This window comes from Octopus bimaculoides, chromosome 3 (assembly GCF_046866305.1).
Source record: "Octopus bimaculoides isolate indiv1 chromosome 3, ASM4686630v1, whole genome shotgun sequence".
NCBI lineage: Eukaryota > Metazoa > Mollusca > Cephalopoda > Octopoda > Octopodidae > Octopus > Octopus bimaculoides.
Window position 1 is genome coordinate 25,348,978 of NC_142930.1, and position 19,579 is coordinate 25,368,556.

The following is a 19,579-nucleotide window of genomic DNA, read 5'->3' on the forward strand; positions in this document are numbered from 1 at the left end:
GTATATGTTTCAGTCATTGGAATATGGCCATACTGGGGTACCATGTTGAAGGGATTTAGTCAAACAGGTTACTTCCCCACCAGTACTAACTTTTTTTTAAGTCTGACACTTATTCTGTCAGTGTCACCCCACCACCACTACCCATGTATATGTACTATGGGCTTCCACAGTTTCCATCTACCAAATTCATTCACAAGGAATTGGTAAGCCTGGAGTTATAGCAGAATATGCTTGCTTAAGTTATTAGACAGTGGGACTGAATCCAAAACCATGTAGTTGCAAAGCAAGCTTCTTAAACACACAGACATGTCTGTGCCTGTTTTATTTTGAAAAAAATAACAGAAAATTCAGATCAAATTTTGAAGTTAATACAAACTGCTGCATACAGTTTTTTCCCCCTCTTTTTGAAATCTACACTTCAAGTCTTGTGACAAAATGATACATCATCATTGTTTAACATGAGCTGGCCAGGCAGAAGACTGCACCAGACGTCTGTGTCTGTTTTGGCATGGTCTTTACAGCTGGATGTCCTTCCTAACATTGACCACCCAACAAAGTTTTAAAATAGAGAATTCATTTGTGACAAATTCTTTAATCCATTTTTATACTATGTCTCTGACAAAAATGCTTTTATCAAGAATTTGGAATGAGCTTAGCTAAAACAGAAACTTTAAGCTTTCTGAATGGATTTGATAGATGGAAACTGAAAGAAGCCTGCAGTGTATATATATGTGTGTGTATGTGCACATGTGTCTTTGTATCTGTCCTCACCATTGCTTGACAACTGGAGTTTATTTATGTCCCCATAACTTAGTAATTCAGCAAAAGACACTGATAAGTACCAAACTTTAAAAAAGAAAAGTACTGGGGTCAATTTGTTCAGTGCCCTAGCATGGCCACAGTCCAAAGACTCACACAAGTAAAAGGTAAAAATGAATACATATGAAGCTGATGTTTGCAATACAATATCTTAAAACTATGATGGTAGTTTTATCCATGTATTTTCATGTAAGCATTTATATAATTAATAAAATTTTACTTGAGATTTCAATTAAAACAAACATTTCAATACAAGCAACACTCAGTGGGTTAATAACATGGCACCAAGAGTAGTCTTGGTCAGGTTGGTATTGAAAGGTTTAAAGTAAGTACTAGAAAATAACTAACAGATGAATTTTGTTTGGTTGTTGGTATAGAGCAAATTTTGAATTAACTATTAAGATACTAATGTTCAAGTACGAAGATGATACAATTTCAGCTCTACTTCTGTAGAAATAAGGAGAGTATTTTTTGCATTCATGAATGTATAGATGTGTGTGCATGTTCATTTATATATATCGTCGTTTAACGTCCGCTTTCCATGCTAGCATGATCGATCACAAGTACCTTGAGAGAAAAGTTGGACCTAAGAAGCATCAGTTGTGGTGTGCAAGAGTGACGATTGCGCTGGTATGGTTATGTGGCGAGAATGGATGAGGATAGCTGTGTGAAAAAGTGCCACACCCTAGTGGTTGAGGGAACCTGTGGAAGCGGTAGACCCAGGGAGACCTGAGATGAGGTGGTGAAGCACAACCTTTGAACATTAGGCCTCACCAAGGCAATGACTAGTAACTGAGACCTTTGGAAATATGCTGTGCGTGAGAAGACCCGACAAGCCAAGTGAGACCATAATCCGTGGCCTCTGCCAGGGATATAGCCAGCCCACTTATGCGTACCTTTCCTTCATTGGACACTAAACTCTGCTTGCGAAGACCTGTTGGGGCAAGTGAAATCGAAATTGAACCAAATTCAATGACTGGCACCTGTGCCAGTGGAGCGCTAACAGCACCATCCAAGCGTGATCATTGCAAGTGGAATGTAAATAGCACCATTTGAGCATGATCGTTACCAGCATAGCCTTACTGGCACTTGTGCCGGTGGCACGTGAAAAAACATTTGAGTCAGGTCGTTGCCAGTGCCGCTGGACTGGCTCCTGTGTAGATGGCACGTAAAAAACACCATTTTGAGCATGGCCATTGCCAGTACTGCCTGACTGGCCCTCGTGCCGGTGGCACGTAAAAGCACCCACTACACTCTCAGAGTGGTTGGCATTAGGAAGGGCATACAACTGTAGAAACTCTGCCAGATTAGATTGGAGCCTGGTGCAGCCATCTGGTTTGCCAATCCTCAGTCAAATCGCCCAACCCATGCTAGCATGGAAAGCGGACGTTAAACGATGATCATGATGATGATGATGATGATGATTAACATATATGTTGTGTATTTGTCAATATGCTGCAATTTGGCATGGTGGAGATTACGCTCTCAAAGCACTTGAAGATAGTAATCTCCACCATGCCAAATCACAACTTACCGGCAAATACACAAAAATTGTACATCAAGTATGTGTGGTCAAAAATGTTTATTACACTAGCACTGCTTCTATTTCATATTTTTACATATATATAAATATATATATATATATATATATATATATATATATTGTGTTAGTAAGTTGTCCATAAGTCAGAGAAAAAAAGCACACTCAATATGAGTAATAGAGTGGTTATATTGCAGAGCAGTATGTTACTTGTAACTGATTAGAGTAAAACCAACAGTAACCTTCTGAAAAGTTTATGTTATAACCAGTAATATACTGCTCAATGAAATAAGTTTTTTACTACTTCTACTTCTCCATCCTACTGTAATTATATAACTTCTTTATCCTGATTATGTTGTTGATAATCATGGAAAATAATATATGAAATGAAAGATGCAATGGCCCACATGGATGGATACATAGAGAGGTAGATATTATAAATGCAAATGCACAACACAGTAAGCATCAGAAAACCAAAGGTAAACTTTAAGCAGCTAAAACTACAATTTTAAGCATTCCATTATGTAACTTTAAACGGGTGTGTGTGTGTGTATATATATATATATATATATATATATATATAAAAACAAATAGTAAATGAGTATATGCATATATACGTACAGGTATGTGTATACCGACATCCACCTGTATGTATAGGTGCATATCTGGGTACAGGACATTGCAAACAAAACGTAGACGAGAAAACACACAAGCCACATAGAGAACATTCTTCTTCATCAGCTACCTCCGTTTTAACACCGGCGTTTCGAAGAGCTGGGCAGGACGCATCGCTAAAACGGCTCTTCCCATGGACCGCAAATTAAATTTGTATACACAAATTAAACCTTGCCATGGAGGAATGTAGTGGCGGACAAAAAACAAGAAGGGAAAACAAACAGAAAAGGCTATACGGCCAGACGGGAAAAATTATGTGTATGAACGCTGTGAGGCACGAACTTGAAAGTGAGGACGAAGTAAGTTCGCGTGTTTGCTCGGCGATAGCCAAGGAAGAAAAGGATTATTGACCAGAAGCATGTGACCATGCCGGTGTAAGGGGAAGAGAGAGAGAGTGGTAGAGGGAGAAACAAAGGGAGGAAGTAGAAGAATAGGTGAGCAACGAGAGGAAAAGAGGAAGAGAGGAAGTACGAGGGGGGAAAAGGAGATACATAGTAGTAACAGAGGAAGAACGAGAGGGGTAAAGAGAGATACGTAGTAGTAAACAGAGGAAGAACGAGAGGGGGAAAAATTGAAGAGGAAGAGAAAGAAAAAGAGATAGAGTAGTGTCGGAAAATATAAAGTTGTGAAAACTACTTACAGATTGGTGACGCTGCGTTCGGTAATGTAAAAACAAATAGTAAATGAGTATATGCATATATACGTACAGGTATGTGCATACCGACATCCACCTGTATGTATAGGTGCATATCTGGGTACAGGACATTGTAAACAAAACGTAGACGATATACTTTATTTAAAAGCAGCAGAAATATAACTAAAAACTGTTACTCGGAGTTTCATGTTCCCGTTCATCAGACAACTAAACTGTCCGATGAATGGGAACGTGAAACTCCGAGTAACAGGTTTTTAGTTATATTTCTGCTACTTTTAAATAAAGCATATTACTCTACCTTTGGTATTTGAGTACTCTTTTTTCCACCTTGTTGCACATTTATGTGCTTATTCCGGTATATATATATATATATGGCTTTAGGAAGGGCATCCGGCTGTAGAAACACTGCCAAATCAGATTGGAGCCTGGTGTAGCCATCTGGTTTCACCAGTCCTCAGTCAAATCGTCCAACCCATGCTAGCATGGAAAGCGGACGTTAAACAATGACGACGATACGTACAGACATATATATATATATATATATATATATATATATATATATATATATACTGCCTGACTGGCCTTTGTAGGGTTTTCGAGTGAGATCGTTGCCAGTGCCCCTGGACTGGCTCTTGTGCGGGTGGCACATAAAGACACCATTTCGAGCGTGGCCGTTTTTGTGCGGGTGACACATAAAAGCACCCACTACACTCTCTGAGTGGTTGGCGTTAGGAAGGGCATCCAGCTGTAGAAACTCTGCCAAATTAGATTGGAGCCTGGTGTTGCCATCCGGTTTCACCAGTACTCAGTCAAATCGTCCAACCCATGCTAGCATGGAAGGCGGACGTTAAACGATGATGATGATGATGATGATATATATATATATATATATATATATATATATATATACACACACACACACATATATACATATATACAAGCATACACATTGCACACACTGGTTCTGCAAAGTTCTATGGGTCAAAGCATCATCATCATTCTTTAACACCTGTTTCCCATGCTGGTACAAATTTATTTGGTTATATGACAAATCTATCCAGCATGTGTCAATATGGAATAAACAAAAAAATAAAAGGAGAAGGCAAATCTGCTTTCTTTAGCACTTTCTCTGAAAAACTGCATTCAATGAAGATCATTCATAATAAACATGAAGACTCCAAGTCCTTTAAGCCTCTCAACTGAGAGGTCCTTGTCTTGCAGGTGCAGGGGTGCTGAAGTCACCTGTGCCAGTGCTACATATAAAGCATCTGTGCTGGTTCCACATAAAAACACCCAGTACACTTTCAAGTGGTGGGCATTAAGAAAGACATCCAGCTGTAGAAACCATGCCAAAACAGACAATTGGATTTCAGGCAGCACTCTGGCTGACCAGCTCCTCCTAAACTGTCCAGCTCATACAAGCAAGGAAAATGGATGTTAAATAATGATTATGATGAAATTAGATTGTATGACAAACTTTGATTTATCATTATTATTATTTTTTACTAACACTTTGCTGATAGTGAAATAACAAGTCACATATTTATAAGAGTGGTGAGGACTATAGTTAATTGTATTCTCTCTACAAATACCCTTGCAGAAGGTATTAGCATAGCTTCTCATTCACTTTCTTTGAAATATGACAAAACTGAGCCCCATCCAATGCCAGTCTGGTCATAATCCTATTCTCCACCACCAAGCCCCTGTTCTTTACACCACTCCTGTTCTATACACCCTATCCTATTCTACATACAATGGTAATAAAAATTTATTCTACAGCTGTCATGTTTTATATCTTATCTAAAATGTCACAATCCTGCTGGATGCAAGCCATTGCATCTTCCAGTTTGTGTATTATTTTCCATGTTTACCAACAGGATAAGCAAGATAAAGAAGTCATACAACGTCAGTAGGGTGGAGAAGTACAAGCAGTAAAAAGACTTATATTAATTTAAACACTGTAGTTGACAGATAAACGATTGTTAGTGCATCAGTCACTTCTCATTTAAGCTGTAAAAGATTAGAAGAGATTTAGACGTTCATGAAAAATATATTTTTATCTTAAAAACGTAATAAATGTTAGGATTTGATTAATTTTGGTATTTTTTTAATTATGAGAAATAAAGGAAAATATAAACTTCCTTATTATTATGGTATTTTCTGACATACAAGTTAAATTTTTCAGACCAAAATTCACAGCCAAAGAAGGTAGGTTGACTTAGACAGCAAGATGACTTTGGAGGACCAGAAATTCCATGTGCAATGCAGTAGGATTTGGTAAGATAATGCTGATATTTGAAAGCTTAAACTACATGTATACACTATATATTATATTGATTTGTATGAAGGAAGATATGGTAATATAGTGTGTATTACTACACAAAATCAGGAGTTTATAATATGTATTGATATACCTTTCATTTCCCTATTTCTTAAGTTATTTAGTTGTCATAATTTTGAAATATAAAAGGCATCACATATTCTAGGGCAACAGTATTTGAAATCTGTCACTGATAAAACATTTATCTAAAGCAAAAGCATTATTTTGCATCCTGAAATTAAAGGCAACAGATATAAAATTTCTATATCAAAGATAAAATGCTTTTCTAAAGATACAGGAAAAGGAAAATTTGAAACAAGGAAAGAAAAATCAGAAAAAAAAAAAAGAAAACATGAAAAAAATGGCAGATAAATAAGAGTGAAATAAATGATAATAGTAATTTCTTTTTTCAAAACATACAAAACAAATTCAGGGATTAAATATCCAGATTTTCTTCTTATAATACAAAGCTCATCTGCAAGTTTAAAATGATGTTAATGAATCTCTAACCGAAAGATTTGGGCCTTTGGAATAAAATAGCATATTGGAATACGCTTAATGTTTCAATGAGACATTTCAATATATTAATCATTTTTCATACAGAAGTCTGTTTGGCATTTAAAAAAAATTTTTTTATCATGGTTAAAATTAGAGAGCCCATGAAATAAATTTTACTGATAAAAAAAAGAATATTGAAAATTTGAGATGAGAATATTAAAAGAAAGAAAAATTGGATATTTACCCTTTATTTAGTTATTGAACATAACCTAACCCTAATGGTCTGTCCATAATGTTCATTTTTGGTACAGGGAAAGGTCGTAAAGGTGGAAGACCTTTGTTGTGGCAGTCAAACCCATATGGTTGTATCTGTGGTGGTGGTGGCTGGTGATTTTGGGGTGGAACAATGTGAGGATTGGGTATGGATTCACCAGTAATGGACTTACCACACACCTCTCGATGTTGGACTGATGGATGTTGGGGTAAACCGGGAGGTTTTAAGTGATTTATAGGGGATGGATACATACTGAATGTTTTATCTGAGTTGCCAAAACCAACAGATGTTGGGATGGACAATGCAGTTTTGGAAAGGTTTGGTAATGATGTTGGTGGAGGTGAAGTGATGGTAAAAGCACCATCGAGAATGTCTGAGGAGGGAGGTTGTTGTTGGATCGGATTTTGTGGGGCTTTATGAGGGGATGGAATTTGTGGAGGTGGTGAGACAGCAGGAAAAGTCTTGTCACAAGTATTACAGTTGTTATTATTAGAGATAGAATGAGGTGGAACTCCTGCCCCCATAACACTGAGGTCAGGTTTCACATGGCTAAGCATGTGCACTTTAAGGGCACCATTGTTAGCAAAGTTGTTACCACATGTCAGGCACTTAAAAAATTTATCTCCAGCATGAGACTTGATATGAATCCGACGAGCTCCAGGATTTGAAAAATCTTTACCGCAGGTTTCACATTTATAAGGACGATCTCCAATATGGATTTTAAGATGTGTTTTCCAGGCACCAGAATTAGCAAATCTTTTGTCACAAATGTCACATGTGTAAGGTTTTTCACCCGTATGCGTGCGTGAATGCGTCTTCTGGGCACCAGAATTGGCAAATTTTCGACCACATGTATCGCACTTAAAAGGCTTTTCTCCAGTGTGTGTTTTAGCATGGGTTTTCCAGGCACCAGAATTAGCAAAACACTTCCCGCAGACTTCACATTTGAAAGGCTTTTCTCCAGTATGTGTCCTCAGATGTGTCTTTAGGTGGCCAGACCCTGATAGAATCCGGCCACAAATCTCGCAGTCGAAAGGCATTTTCAAGCTGGCAACAGCACTTGCAGCTGTGGAAACTGCAGGATATGTAAATCCTGCAGGATGTTGAGCTGGTGCTGCAGCCAAAGACGGTTGGGGATCAGTCGTTGTGTTTTGTAGAGCAGTGAGGCTGGTGAAGAAATTGAATGGATACCAGCAGTTATTGTCAGCACCCACACCCGCACCAGCAGTCGTACTGAAACACGGCAGTGCTGTCGGTGGTGGTGTTGAGGAGGTGGATTGTTGTTTACTCATTCAACAATTAGGACAGAAGATGCTATATAATGGTGTCTTTTTTCTTTACTTTTTTTTTATTATTTCTGTAGCAAATGATATTTTCAATATATTTGTAAAGAGTAAAAACAGAACTGAGAGAAATAAGTTTTCTCAACTTTCATTTATTTTGATGTATTTTATCAATAACAAGTCACAATGTCTTTGGTTAATAATATACTCTTACCAATTCTTAGAAACACACTCACAATTATTGACAGGTAAACATTTGTTGGTTTCTGTTTTAGATACCATCACACACACACATATATATATTTACATACAAATATGAATTTAGTTACACAGACAATTGTTTAAACACAGTCACACACATACATACACTCATTTCTGATTATCACTGTATAAAGTTTAAAACAATCGTAAATAAGTTCTTTTAGTCCAACAGGATGCCAGTGTGACCATCTTGAAAATGGTCCAAGAGGTCAAATCTGCAAACAATATTGACCTCAGAAGTTTAGAGAAATCTGAAAGAAGAAAGAAAAAATTCTTATTAAAATTTATAGAAATAAATAAATCAACAGTTACAAAAAAAAATTCTAATTAAAAATTTATTATTTCTAAAAACAGTTTCTTTAAATATAAAAACTAGAAAGATTTAAAAAGTCCTAAATTCTTATTTTCAACATTTAACCAAAAAGAAATGGTGAATTAATGATTTCTTTAGATGTTATATGTGGACACCATTTATCAAGAAGTTACAACACCATATTCAGTCTCAATACAGAATTAGGCCCCATCACATGTCTTTTCAGCAGCTTGGGATAGGGATCAAACCAATTCATTTCAGAAACTATAAGAGCAGAGAATAACAGTTGCTGTGCTCTGACCAAGTCCACTTCACATTACTCTGCTGTGGTCACTATCAGAATCTACAAACATACTAAAGTAAGGTAGACAGTGTCAAGTTTGCTATGTGTCAAGAGTATCACACTGTATTTCATATGATTCATAACTGAATGTCAGAGAGCAATATGGCTCAGAATGTAAAAAGCCGAAAGAAATGTCACTGAGCATTTTTTGTCCAATGCAGTAATGATCTGCCAGCTCACCCCTTTGAATTTGATGATAACAATGGTAGACAACAGTAATAAATTTAATTGTTAAAATGGTGGTGGGGGCTAAATGAAAAAAAAGAAAGAAAGAATACATTCACATAAAGATAAAACTAAAATACAAAATAATTTCTCAATAAAAATAACATCCATTCAAAAAAAAAAAAAGAAAAAGTGCTTTCTTTGAGAGAAATGAGCTAAGAAAATAATTCTGTTTAGCTATATAGAAATAATTCTTTGCTGAGATTATTGTGAAGACAAATAACATAATTTACATCAGATTAAAACTAAAAGTCAGAGGTGGTTAAATTTAATTTTGAAAATGGAATAATAAAATAAATTAACATTTTGATTATGTCTCCTTAGAGGGAAAAATATGAGGAAAGATGAAGTGGAAAGGGAAAATATGAAAAGATTAGTGAATGATGGTAAGAGAGATGGCTTAGACGTAACTGTGTGGACAAGACGTTCTTGTCACAACCATAAGTTAGATTACACTGCATTACTTTAAGCAAGTGTCTTTACCATAACCACAGGATGACCAATACCTCCTTAGTGGAATTTGGGAGATGGAAACTATGCACGAGAGAGAGAGAGAGAGAGTGTGTGTGTGTGTGTGTGTGTGTGTGTGTGCGTGCGTGCGTGCGTGTGTGTGTGTGTGTAAAAGTCTCTTTTTATGTCAGTTTATAGATGATTGACAGTTTATCTTTTAACCAAGGTAATACTTTTTGGCAGGCTACATGTTAGTTAAATTTTTACAAGGGGGAGTGCCAGACACTTTGGAGTTTTGACCTGCTAGCCTTTGTCTGAGGGTAGCAGGTCAAAACTTCAAAGTCACCATTCCTTCTCTTCCTGTAAAAGTTTGAAATATATCTTTCCTTTTATTTTTTGCTTGTTTCAGTCATTGGGCGGCCACTATGCTGGGACACCAGCTTGAAGAGTTTAATCAAACATATCAACCTCAGGGCATATTTTTCTTAAGCTTGACTCTTCAATCCATTCCTTTTGCCAAATCACAAACAAACCAGCACTAGTTGTCTAGTAGTGGTGAGGGACAAACACAGATACACACATGCACACACACACACACAAATATATACAATGGGCTTCTTTCAGTTTCCATCTATTTAGTCCACTCACAAGGCTTTAATCAGCCCAAGGCTATAGTAGAATACACTTGCCCAAGGTGCCATGCCATGGGACAGAACATGGAACCATGCGTTTAAGAAGCAAACATCTTACCACTCAGTCATGCCTAGCTTTTGTGTGGCAGATGCACAAGGGCAATAACACCACAGATACTCAGAAAACAGATTCCATCACATGCCAGGGGAAGAAACTAGAAATAGTTGATAACTTCCGCTACCTAGGTGACCAAGTCTGTAGTGGAGGGTGGATGCTTGGAGAGCACTGCCACTAGATCAAGAATAGCCTGAGCAAAGTCCAGAGAGTGCCTACCTCTGCTGGTGACAAAGGGTCTCTCGCTCAGAGTGAAAGGTAGATTGTATAATGCATGTGTGCGAACTCCCTAACAGTGGATGGAACCCATGGAAGAGGGAGACCCAGGAAGACATGGGATAAGGTGGTGAAGCATGACCTTCGAACATTGGGCCTCACAGAGCCAATGATGAAAGGCCGAGACCTCTGGAAATATGCTGTGATTGAGAAGACCCGGCAAGTAAAGTGATATCACAGCTGTAGCCTATACCAGTATCGCATAACCAGTCCTTTTAAAAAGTACCTTTGAATTGTCAGGCAACATGCCGTGCCTGAGGAGACCTACTGGGCCAAGTAAAATCAAAATCAAATCACAATCAAATGGAAATTGTAGTTGTGACCAATACCAGTGCTGTCTGACTGGCTCTCATGCTGGTGTCATGCAATAAGCACCATTCATGTGTGGGTTGTTGCCAGTGTCGCCTGACTGGCTCCCCATGCCAGTGACACGTAAAAAGCACCCACTACCACTTTCAGAGTGGTTGGCATTAGGAAGGGCATCCAGTTGTAGAAACATTACCAGATCAGATTGGAGTCTGGTGTGACCTCCTGGCTTGCAAGTCCCCAGTCAAACTGTCAAACCCATGCCAGCATGGAAAGCAGATGTTAAACGATGATGATGATGATGATGATATACATATATATATATATATATACTTGGAAATGGATGCATGGCGTTCAATCAAATAATAACAAATTATATATATATATATATATATATATATATATATATATATATATATATATATATATATGTATATATATATATATATATATATATATATATAGATAGATAGATAGATAGATAGATATGGGTACAGGACGTCACAAACAATAAACATGAAATATGAAAACAAATGAGTTCAATATGCAAACAACAAGAGAAACAAATGGAAAACAGGACAAGTAATACAAAGAACAACCCTTCATCAGTTGTTGGCTATCTATCTACTCCTCATTTTGAGCATATGAGTCTTTGAAGTCAGTTGCTCCCATAAGTACCAAAATAAAATTTTGGATTTATGGAGAGTCAAAGTTGGGGACAAAAACAGGACAGTGGAAATATACAAGGAAACTGAATGAAAACAAACATGGAGGGTCCTTAGACCAGAATGAGGGTAAATATCTATATTTATATTAATCAACATGCTTGACAGAGCTGGCAGGTATAGAGAAAACAAGCATGCAGTATTACTAAACTGTGCTGTTATCTAACAACTGGTTTAATACCCAGTGTGAAACTGATTGGTAAAATCAGCCGTGATGGACATATCTATAGCTATATATGTATATATATATATATATATATATATATATATATATATATATATATATATATATATATATATATATATATATATATATATATATATATATTTGTTGTTGTACTTGGGGATGGTCATATTGCCAGTTTAGCCAATAAAAACACACGCACTGTATATTTGGTGTTAATTTCCTTCAGCTTTATATTACATTAATCTTAATCTTATTTCGGCCAGAGTTCTTTCGTCACACTTCTGTGACCTCATCAGTGGTCCTTTGTTTCCTTCCATCTTATGTGTGTCTCACCTTGCTAAATATCAGCCATTTTGTATTTTGTATTCCTATTGTATGTGTCTACGCATGCGTGTCTTTCAATGTGTCTGTGTCTTTTGTAAGTGCATGTGTGTATGGGGAGTGTCTGTATCACCTATATACTCTGTTAATACGTGTTCGTTTGTATTTGTTTTTATTTATTTGTTCATGTGTGCGTGTGTGTGTGTGTGCTTTTTGTTTTTTTGTGTTTAATTATATATATATATATATATATATATATATATATATATATATCTGTACACTTTGATTCCACTCCCACTTGTTTCCAAGTAAAGTAATGTTTCTCCATGACCAGACATGTTTTCATGGAGACTGGAAATGAAGGACACTGCTTGTATAAGAGTGATACTTGCTTACAACTATCATGTAATATCAAGGCAAAGACACAATATCACACACACACACACACACACACAATTGGACTTCGTTCAGTTTTCATTTACCAAATCCTCAAAGCTTTAGTCTCTTACTAAAGCCCTGGGCTTTGGTCAGCCCATGGCTTTAGTAGTAGATGTCATACAGCCATACCTGCACCTAATATCAATGAAAATTCTTTGAACAAGAGAAAGAAGCATTCTCAATGTTGTTAGGGAAGCTAAGTTTGTTCAAAAGATCCAGGACATTATTGATAACAACTACAACAGGCTGATAAAGGCCATCAGGGATAAGTCTTTCATGATGATAAGAAAGAAGTTTATGTCCAGAATCACCAGAGAACCATGTGATCATGTAACCTCTTCTCTTTCCAACATCATGTGGCATTCTAGTTCTCCCTTTTTGAACCACTTACTACTACATTTATAACAGCATTGGTAGGGTGACCAAGCAGGAGTCCTTTCGTACAGGATGTCATGGGGGCCACATGATCCTGAATGCAGTTGTTTCCATGGCCACACCAGAAATGTCATTCAAACTGCGGTAATTTTGTTGACTGGACTATCTCTTTTATGTATCTATTTGAATGATTGTTCCTCTTTTTTTTGTTAGAGATTTTATTTTTTTGTTTGGTGTCTCATTTTCCTTGTTTTATTTTGTGTCCAAACAACCAGTACATACTGTATGGACAGATACATATACATGTATGTACATAATCATGTATACATATACTTATATATGCTGGGAAAAACACAAACACATACACACACTATATATACACACACATGAATATTATATATATATATGTATATACACATACAGCTCAAGTAATTATTATATTATGGCTCAGATGAATTTTAAAAACATAAAAGTTGTAGTAAAAATGGTTTTTCTTCATTGAAAAAGCAGAAACTGTTTTTTATAGCAAAAATATTAAAGAAATAGTTCCACAAGGTGCAGACACTCATGTATACATAGACGTGGGTGTATAGGCACATGTATGTAAGAAAATATGCAATCTTTCCAAAGAAAATCTTGTTGGCAGTCTCCTAACTATTAAAATTGCTAACTCACTGAAAATAATGAGTTTATTGCAATAATTGAAAAAGAAAAGAAAAACTGCAAACAGTTGTGAAGCATGAAGTAAATCAGAATGGCCTTCAAGCAATTATTTTTCTTTTAAAAATTGTAAAAGGATAAAAATTCTTCATAAATATAACAAAACAAATTCTTAGAGGAAAATTTAACCAGCTAAACTTAAATCTTGCAACATTTATGACATTTATTTGTTTGTAATAAAAATTTACTAAGAATGAGATCAGCTTAAATCTCTTGAGTGTTTGTAGAGAAGACTTAATAAAGCAAGGGTTCTCAAACCTAGGCAAATGGGTAAGAGTACTCTTGGTAGTATGCAAGAGAAATTATAGGGGTACATACAATTATAGGGGTACATGAAATTTGTAAAAACACTTGAATTTTGAAGTAATTACAACTAACTACCTTTCAATGGTACAACTTTAATTTTAGTAAATAGTATTTATAAAATAATATAAAAAATGGTCAGATATGGTGAATTTCAAATATAGTTATTAACAAATGTTATATGAAATCCATAAAATGATGTTCACTGTTGTGTATTTGTAGCATCCAACCATTTTACTCCCTATTCTTCACAAGGAGTATGCCAAGGGACAGTTATGCTATAAGAAAACATTTTAGAACTTGTGTACTAAAGATTGTTCTTTTAAGCCATTTGTTACCATATTTCTTATGAAATACACTACCATTGTTTCAAGTAATTTTGAAAATAACAAAGAACTTAGTAATATAACTTTGATATTAACCCTTTCATTACCAACCCGGCTGAAACCGGCTCTGGCTCTGAGTACAAATGTCATGTTTTCATAAATTTTGAATTAAAATCTTCTACCAAACCTTAGTCACAATTTATGTTCCTAACACCAGCTGAATGATAACCAAGTTATTTTACTAAATTCTTTGTTATATTTAAAGTAATTGAAAGAAATGCAGAGCATCTCAAAATAAATATAGTAACGAAAGGGTTAAGTTGGTATTTGGAGCATAACTAAATATAAAATTCTAATGGAAGATTTTAATTGAGTCACTTTAAAACAAGTTTGTGTCATAGAACTAGCTCAATGTCAAGAAACCTGGTATCAAAAGAGTAAAAAACAAGATTTTGACAAAAGAAAGTGATTTCATTTGGAAACAAACAAAAAATTACTTTACAGCCGATTATATTTAAAATGATGCTGTTTTTAGCTCTTGATCAACTATGATCAAGCAGACTTACAGTATTACACCTATTACACCTTACAGACTTACACCTATTCTAGATGTGACTGTACCGGTTTTTTAGAGATTATCCAGCAACCAATTGCCCCTCAACTCACACAGTAGAATGTGAGTTGAAGAGGAACTGATTGTTGCTACTTCTGGCAGGTCATAACAAGGCTTCTACATTGGTTTAACAGTTAAAATGTATAACTGATTGTGAATTGATTAAATGATACTGTAAATTATACTAAAGCAATAAATTAGCAGAAAGAGTGAAATGTTGGTCTAAATGAATTCCACTATTTAATCTTCACTTTAGTTCTCTACACTGATTTTGTTCAAAAAGTACCAAAATATAAATGGTGGGGGTGTATGCAGAATTGATTATAAGAATATATACATTCTTTTATCTATGCATTCTTTAGTGTTGGTGTTAAGAAGGACATCCTACTGTAGAAACCACACCAAAGCAGGCAGCAGAGCTTGGTGCAGTCTTCTTACTTGTCAGGTCCCTCCGAGTCCATCAGGTCCATTGCCAGGGACATGGCTGTGTCTGAGTTTCGTATCCGGAAGATAGTGCATGAAGACATTTGATATTTCCCATACAAAATGAGAAAGGGCCAATTTTGATCCCAAGCCTTCAAGGACAAGAGGAAAGACCACACTACTAAGCTTTTGAACAAACTCAAGCATCCCCACCAAACAAACATGCTTTGATTCTTCTCAGATGAGAAAACTTTCTGCCAGGATCAAATGGTGAACACACAACCTCCATTGGCTTGCCAGTCCCCAAAACATGTACCAAGAGTGATAAAGATAAAACATCCAGTCAACATCATGGTGTTTGGAGTGATCATTAGTGATGGCGACATTATGCCTCCATTCATCTTCTCACGGAGCTACAGACTCCACACGAAGGTCTACATCAAGTGCCTGGAGGAGGTAGTGTTGTCCTGGGTCAAGAGGGTGGCTGCTGGAAGACCCAATGTCTGCACCCATGCCACACAAGCAGGAGAACCCAGTCATAGCTGTCAGACAATTTCTGCGACCACATCGCCCCTAACATCTGGCCACCTAACTCGCCAGGCTGTAACCCCCCTTGGTTATTATGTGTGGGGCGCAGTTGGGTGAGAGACCAACAAAACTTGTAACATCAAAAATGAACTGAAGGCAAGAATTATGGCAGCATCCACCAACTTAAACAAGGAGACCGTCCAAAAGAGTTGCAGGAAATTCCTAAGTCATGTGGAAGCCATAGTTGAAGCAAATGCTGAGTTTATTGAATAAATTTACTCTTTAGTATTTCAAGATATTTTTATGTAATTTTGGTAAATGAATCTGTTAAAATGAGATGTCAGTGTTATTTTCATTTTTGCATAATTTAGACAATTTATTCACCACACCATATATATATATATATATATATATATATATATATATATATATATTAGTTGAAATTTACAGAAAAACAAAAGATGTAGACAGGTGTATAAACAACAAACCGGTGTATTAGTTTAATGCTCGGGAAGGTAAGAAAGTCTTTTACGTTTTGAGCATATGCTCTTCAACAGAAAGGAGCATGAGGAAATAAACAGAGAATAAGAAAAATTTTTTGGAGCTAGCAGTCAATCATGGCAACTATATATATATATATATATATATATATATATATATATATATATATATATATATATATATAATTATAATTACGAGTACCGAAGAGGCACCACCATGTCAGAAATAGCAGTCAAGACTAACTATAGAACTACATCATGTATTCATATAGCACTGGTGGTAAGATAAATAAGCAAAGAAATTAGTGGTTCTATAGTTAGTTTTGACTGCTATTTCTGGCATGGTGGTGCCTATTCGGTACCTTTAATTATAATTATATTTATATTATTATATACCTATAATAATTATTACCTACACATGCAGGCCACTTGATATGATCATTATTTCAAATAAATGTCTTATCCTTTATATATATATATATATTAGACACACACAATGCCTCAGAGCTATAGCAGATGGCACTGGCCCAAGTTGTCATGCTGTAGAACTGAACCAGAGACCACATGGTTGAGAAGTAAGCTTCTCAACTACACAGCCATGCCTGTCTACACACACATATATACTATAATCCATACAAACAATAAAAACTGGATTCTTTCTCAGTGGCAGTCTGTAAAGAGACACAGGCAATAAATCTTGCAGCTGCTGTTTTATGCTTTATATTTCAGTACATTATTTTGTAATGGCACCAAACAATACAGTATAAATTGTTAGTTAACTTCTGGCTGCTGCAAGCAACATCAAGAAGAAAAAAAAAGCACACACATGCACTGATAATCATCTTGCTATAATATACTGTTTTAATGTTTGGTTAACTTTTGACTATTTTCAACATTGAATCATTTGTTTTTTATTATAGTGTGCAGTCAGTCAGTCAATAGGGTTTTGTTAAATGTCATTGTTGTTGTTTGTCATTGTTCCTGTTGTTTTTGTCAACCATTCTTGTTGAATGTTATGGCCGTTTGCTTTTATTGTTTTATACCAATGACTTTGCTGTACTTTAACAAGATGGAGTGAGATTTGAAACCATTTGTTCATGATTACTTAATCTTTTATCATTTGCACAATCATGTGAGCAATGACTAGGTCTGTCCCATACACCTGGCAGCACCAATGATGTGTCTCTTAGTTCCATGCACCTGGCAATACTAATTAGCTTGCTTAGTTTCCTCCAGACAATTTATTTCATTACAGTTTATGTTTTATACACTTAAAACAGATTCTACTTTTCTTTCTGTATTATTTTTCTTCTGGAAGAATATGAGAGGGGTGGTAAGAAGATATTGCAAGGGAAAGATGGGAACTGTCTCGACTAAACATTTGTTCAATGAAACAAACATATAAATAAGCATGTCTTATTTTGCAAACTTTTTAATGAAATTCTTTTTAATGTATCAAGGGTTTAAAGAATATTTAATTCTTTTTGATAATTTGGGGTGCTTTTTTTTCCAGCATCACAGATATAGATAATTATCAGCACAGACCAAGACACCAGGAAAAAAAGAACAAAGGAGATAAATAATGTAAGTCTAATAATTCTTAAGAATTTAAAATATCGGGCAGTGTGGGTTATGGTCTTGTTACCTGCATTGTAAATCAGGTAGTTCATGAAAGCATCATACCCAATGACTGGTGTAGCAGCACCATAGTCAACTGCTACAAGGGTAAAGGTGATGCTTTAGATAGAAATAACTACAGGGGTATCAAATTATCGGATCAGTTGATGAAAGTTACACAGTCATAGCCCGACTAATAGCCTAACTAATTAAGGAGAGAGTTAGCCTAGATGAGATGCAGTTTGGTTTTGTGCTAGGCAGAAGCACCACTGATGCTATATTTCTGGTAAGGCAACTGCAGGAGAAATACCTAGCCAAAGATAAACCTCTGTACTTGGCTTTTGTTGACTTGGAGAAAACCTTTGACAAGGTCCCACAATCCCTTATCTGGTGGTCAATGCAGAAACTGGAGATAGACGAGTGGTTGGTAAGAGCTGTACAAGCCCTGTACAGGGATGCTGTCAGTAAGATGAGAGTTGGCAACGAATATAGTGAAGAATTCCGAGTAGAAGTAGGGGTTCACCAAGGATCAGTCCTCAACCCCCTCTTATTAATTATAGTTCTCCAGGCAATAACAGGAATTCAAGACAGGCTGCCCTTGGGAGCTCCTCTATGCTGATGACCTTACTCTAATATCCAGAACTAGACAAAGTTTAGGGTGTGGAAGCAAGGTCTAGAATCGAAGGGGCCTTAGGGTTAACCTAGCAAAAACCAAAGTCTTAGTAAGTAGGAAAGCTGTCAAATCATAAACCCCTCAACTCTGGAATATCACTTGAAGATGATTGGATATAATGCTGATGGAAATGCTTGAGTCAACAATACATCCAAAATTATGAAATAGTCCAAAAAACAAACAACATATAAAATAATTATTTATGAGATGATTAAATTTTGTATGTTTTACTTTTTAAATTGAATTTTTACTCAATTTCAAACTGAAACATAATATTTTATCTTTCCAATCATCATAATCATAATATTATATTATATTATAGATGTATTATTATTATTATTATCTCTAATGCTATAATTATTTGAGATGTACAGTTTGCATTTAAAATTCTATTCCCTTAAATTTTTTCTATTCTCCACCCATTCTTTACCTCATTTAGAAACAAATTATTAAAAAAAAAAAGAGAGAGAGAGACAAGCAGAGGAAGGGAGATAGGGGGAGGGGGAGAGAGAGGGGGGAGAGAAAGAGGGAGAGAGAGAGAGAGAGAGAGGAAACAAGAGTAGAGCATGTGTGAGAAAGATTAACTGCTTTATTCGGAGAATGGGAACATAGAAATAAATTGATAATAATGATAACAATAATGATAATAATATCAATATAAAATGAGGTAAAACAAATAAGAAAAGGGAATTGGCAAAGTGCCAGGTCACCGAAAGATTTATGACTTCTAATCATTGATTCTGTACAGAAAGCAAATAGAGTAAGGAGGAAAAGATAAGGGTAAATGTGAGGTGGAATAGAGAGGAGTGATGCTAAGATGCTGGGAGTCTAGCTAAATGAGAAGA

General features: G+C 35.8%; 1 protein-coding gene across 2 annotated transcripts in view; it reads right to left on the bottom strand.

Moving 5' to 3' along the window:
* The window catches only part of LOC106878294 (uncharacterized), a 65,378-nt gene that overhangs the window by 11,765 nt on the left and 34,034 nt on the right, over window positions 1-19,579 (bottom strand). For both annotated transcript variants that reach the window (XR_016240985.1, XM_014927478.3), the window contains exon 2: window positions 6,782-8,576. Coding sequence is in view for 1 of the 2 variants with exons in the window: in XM_014927478.3 (XP_014782964.1) it covers window positions 6,782-8,073 (1,292 nt within the window). In the remaining variant the exon portion in view is untranslated. The remainder of the gene's footprint in view (window positions 1-6,781; window positions 8,577-19,579) is intronic.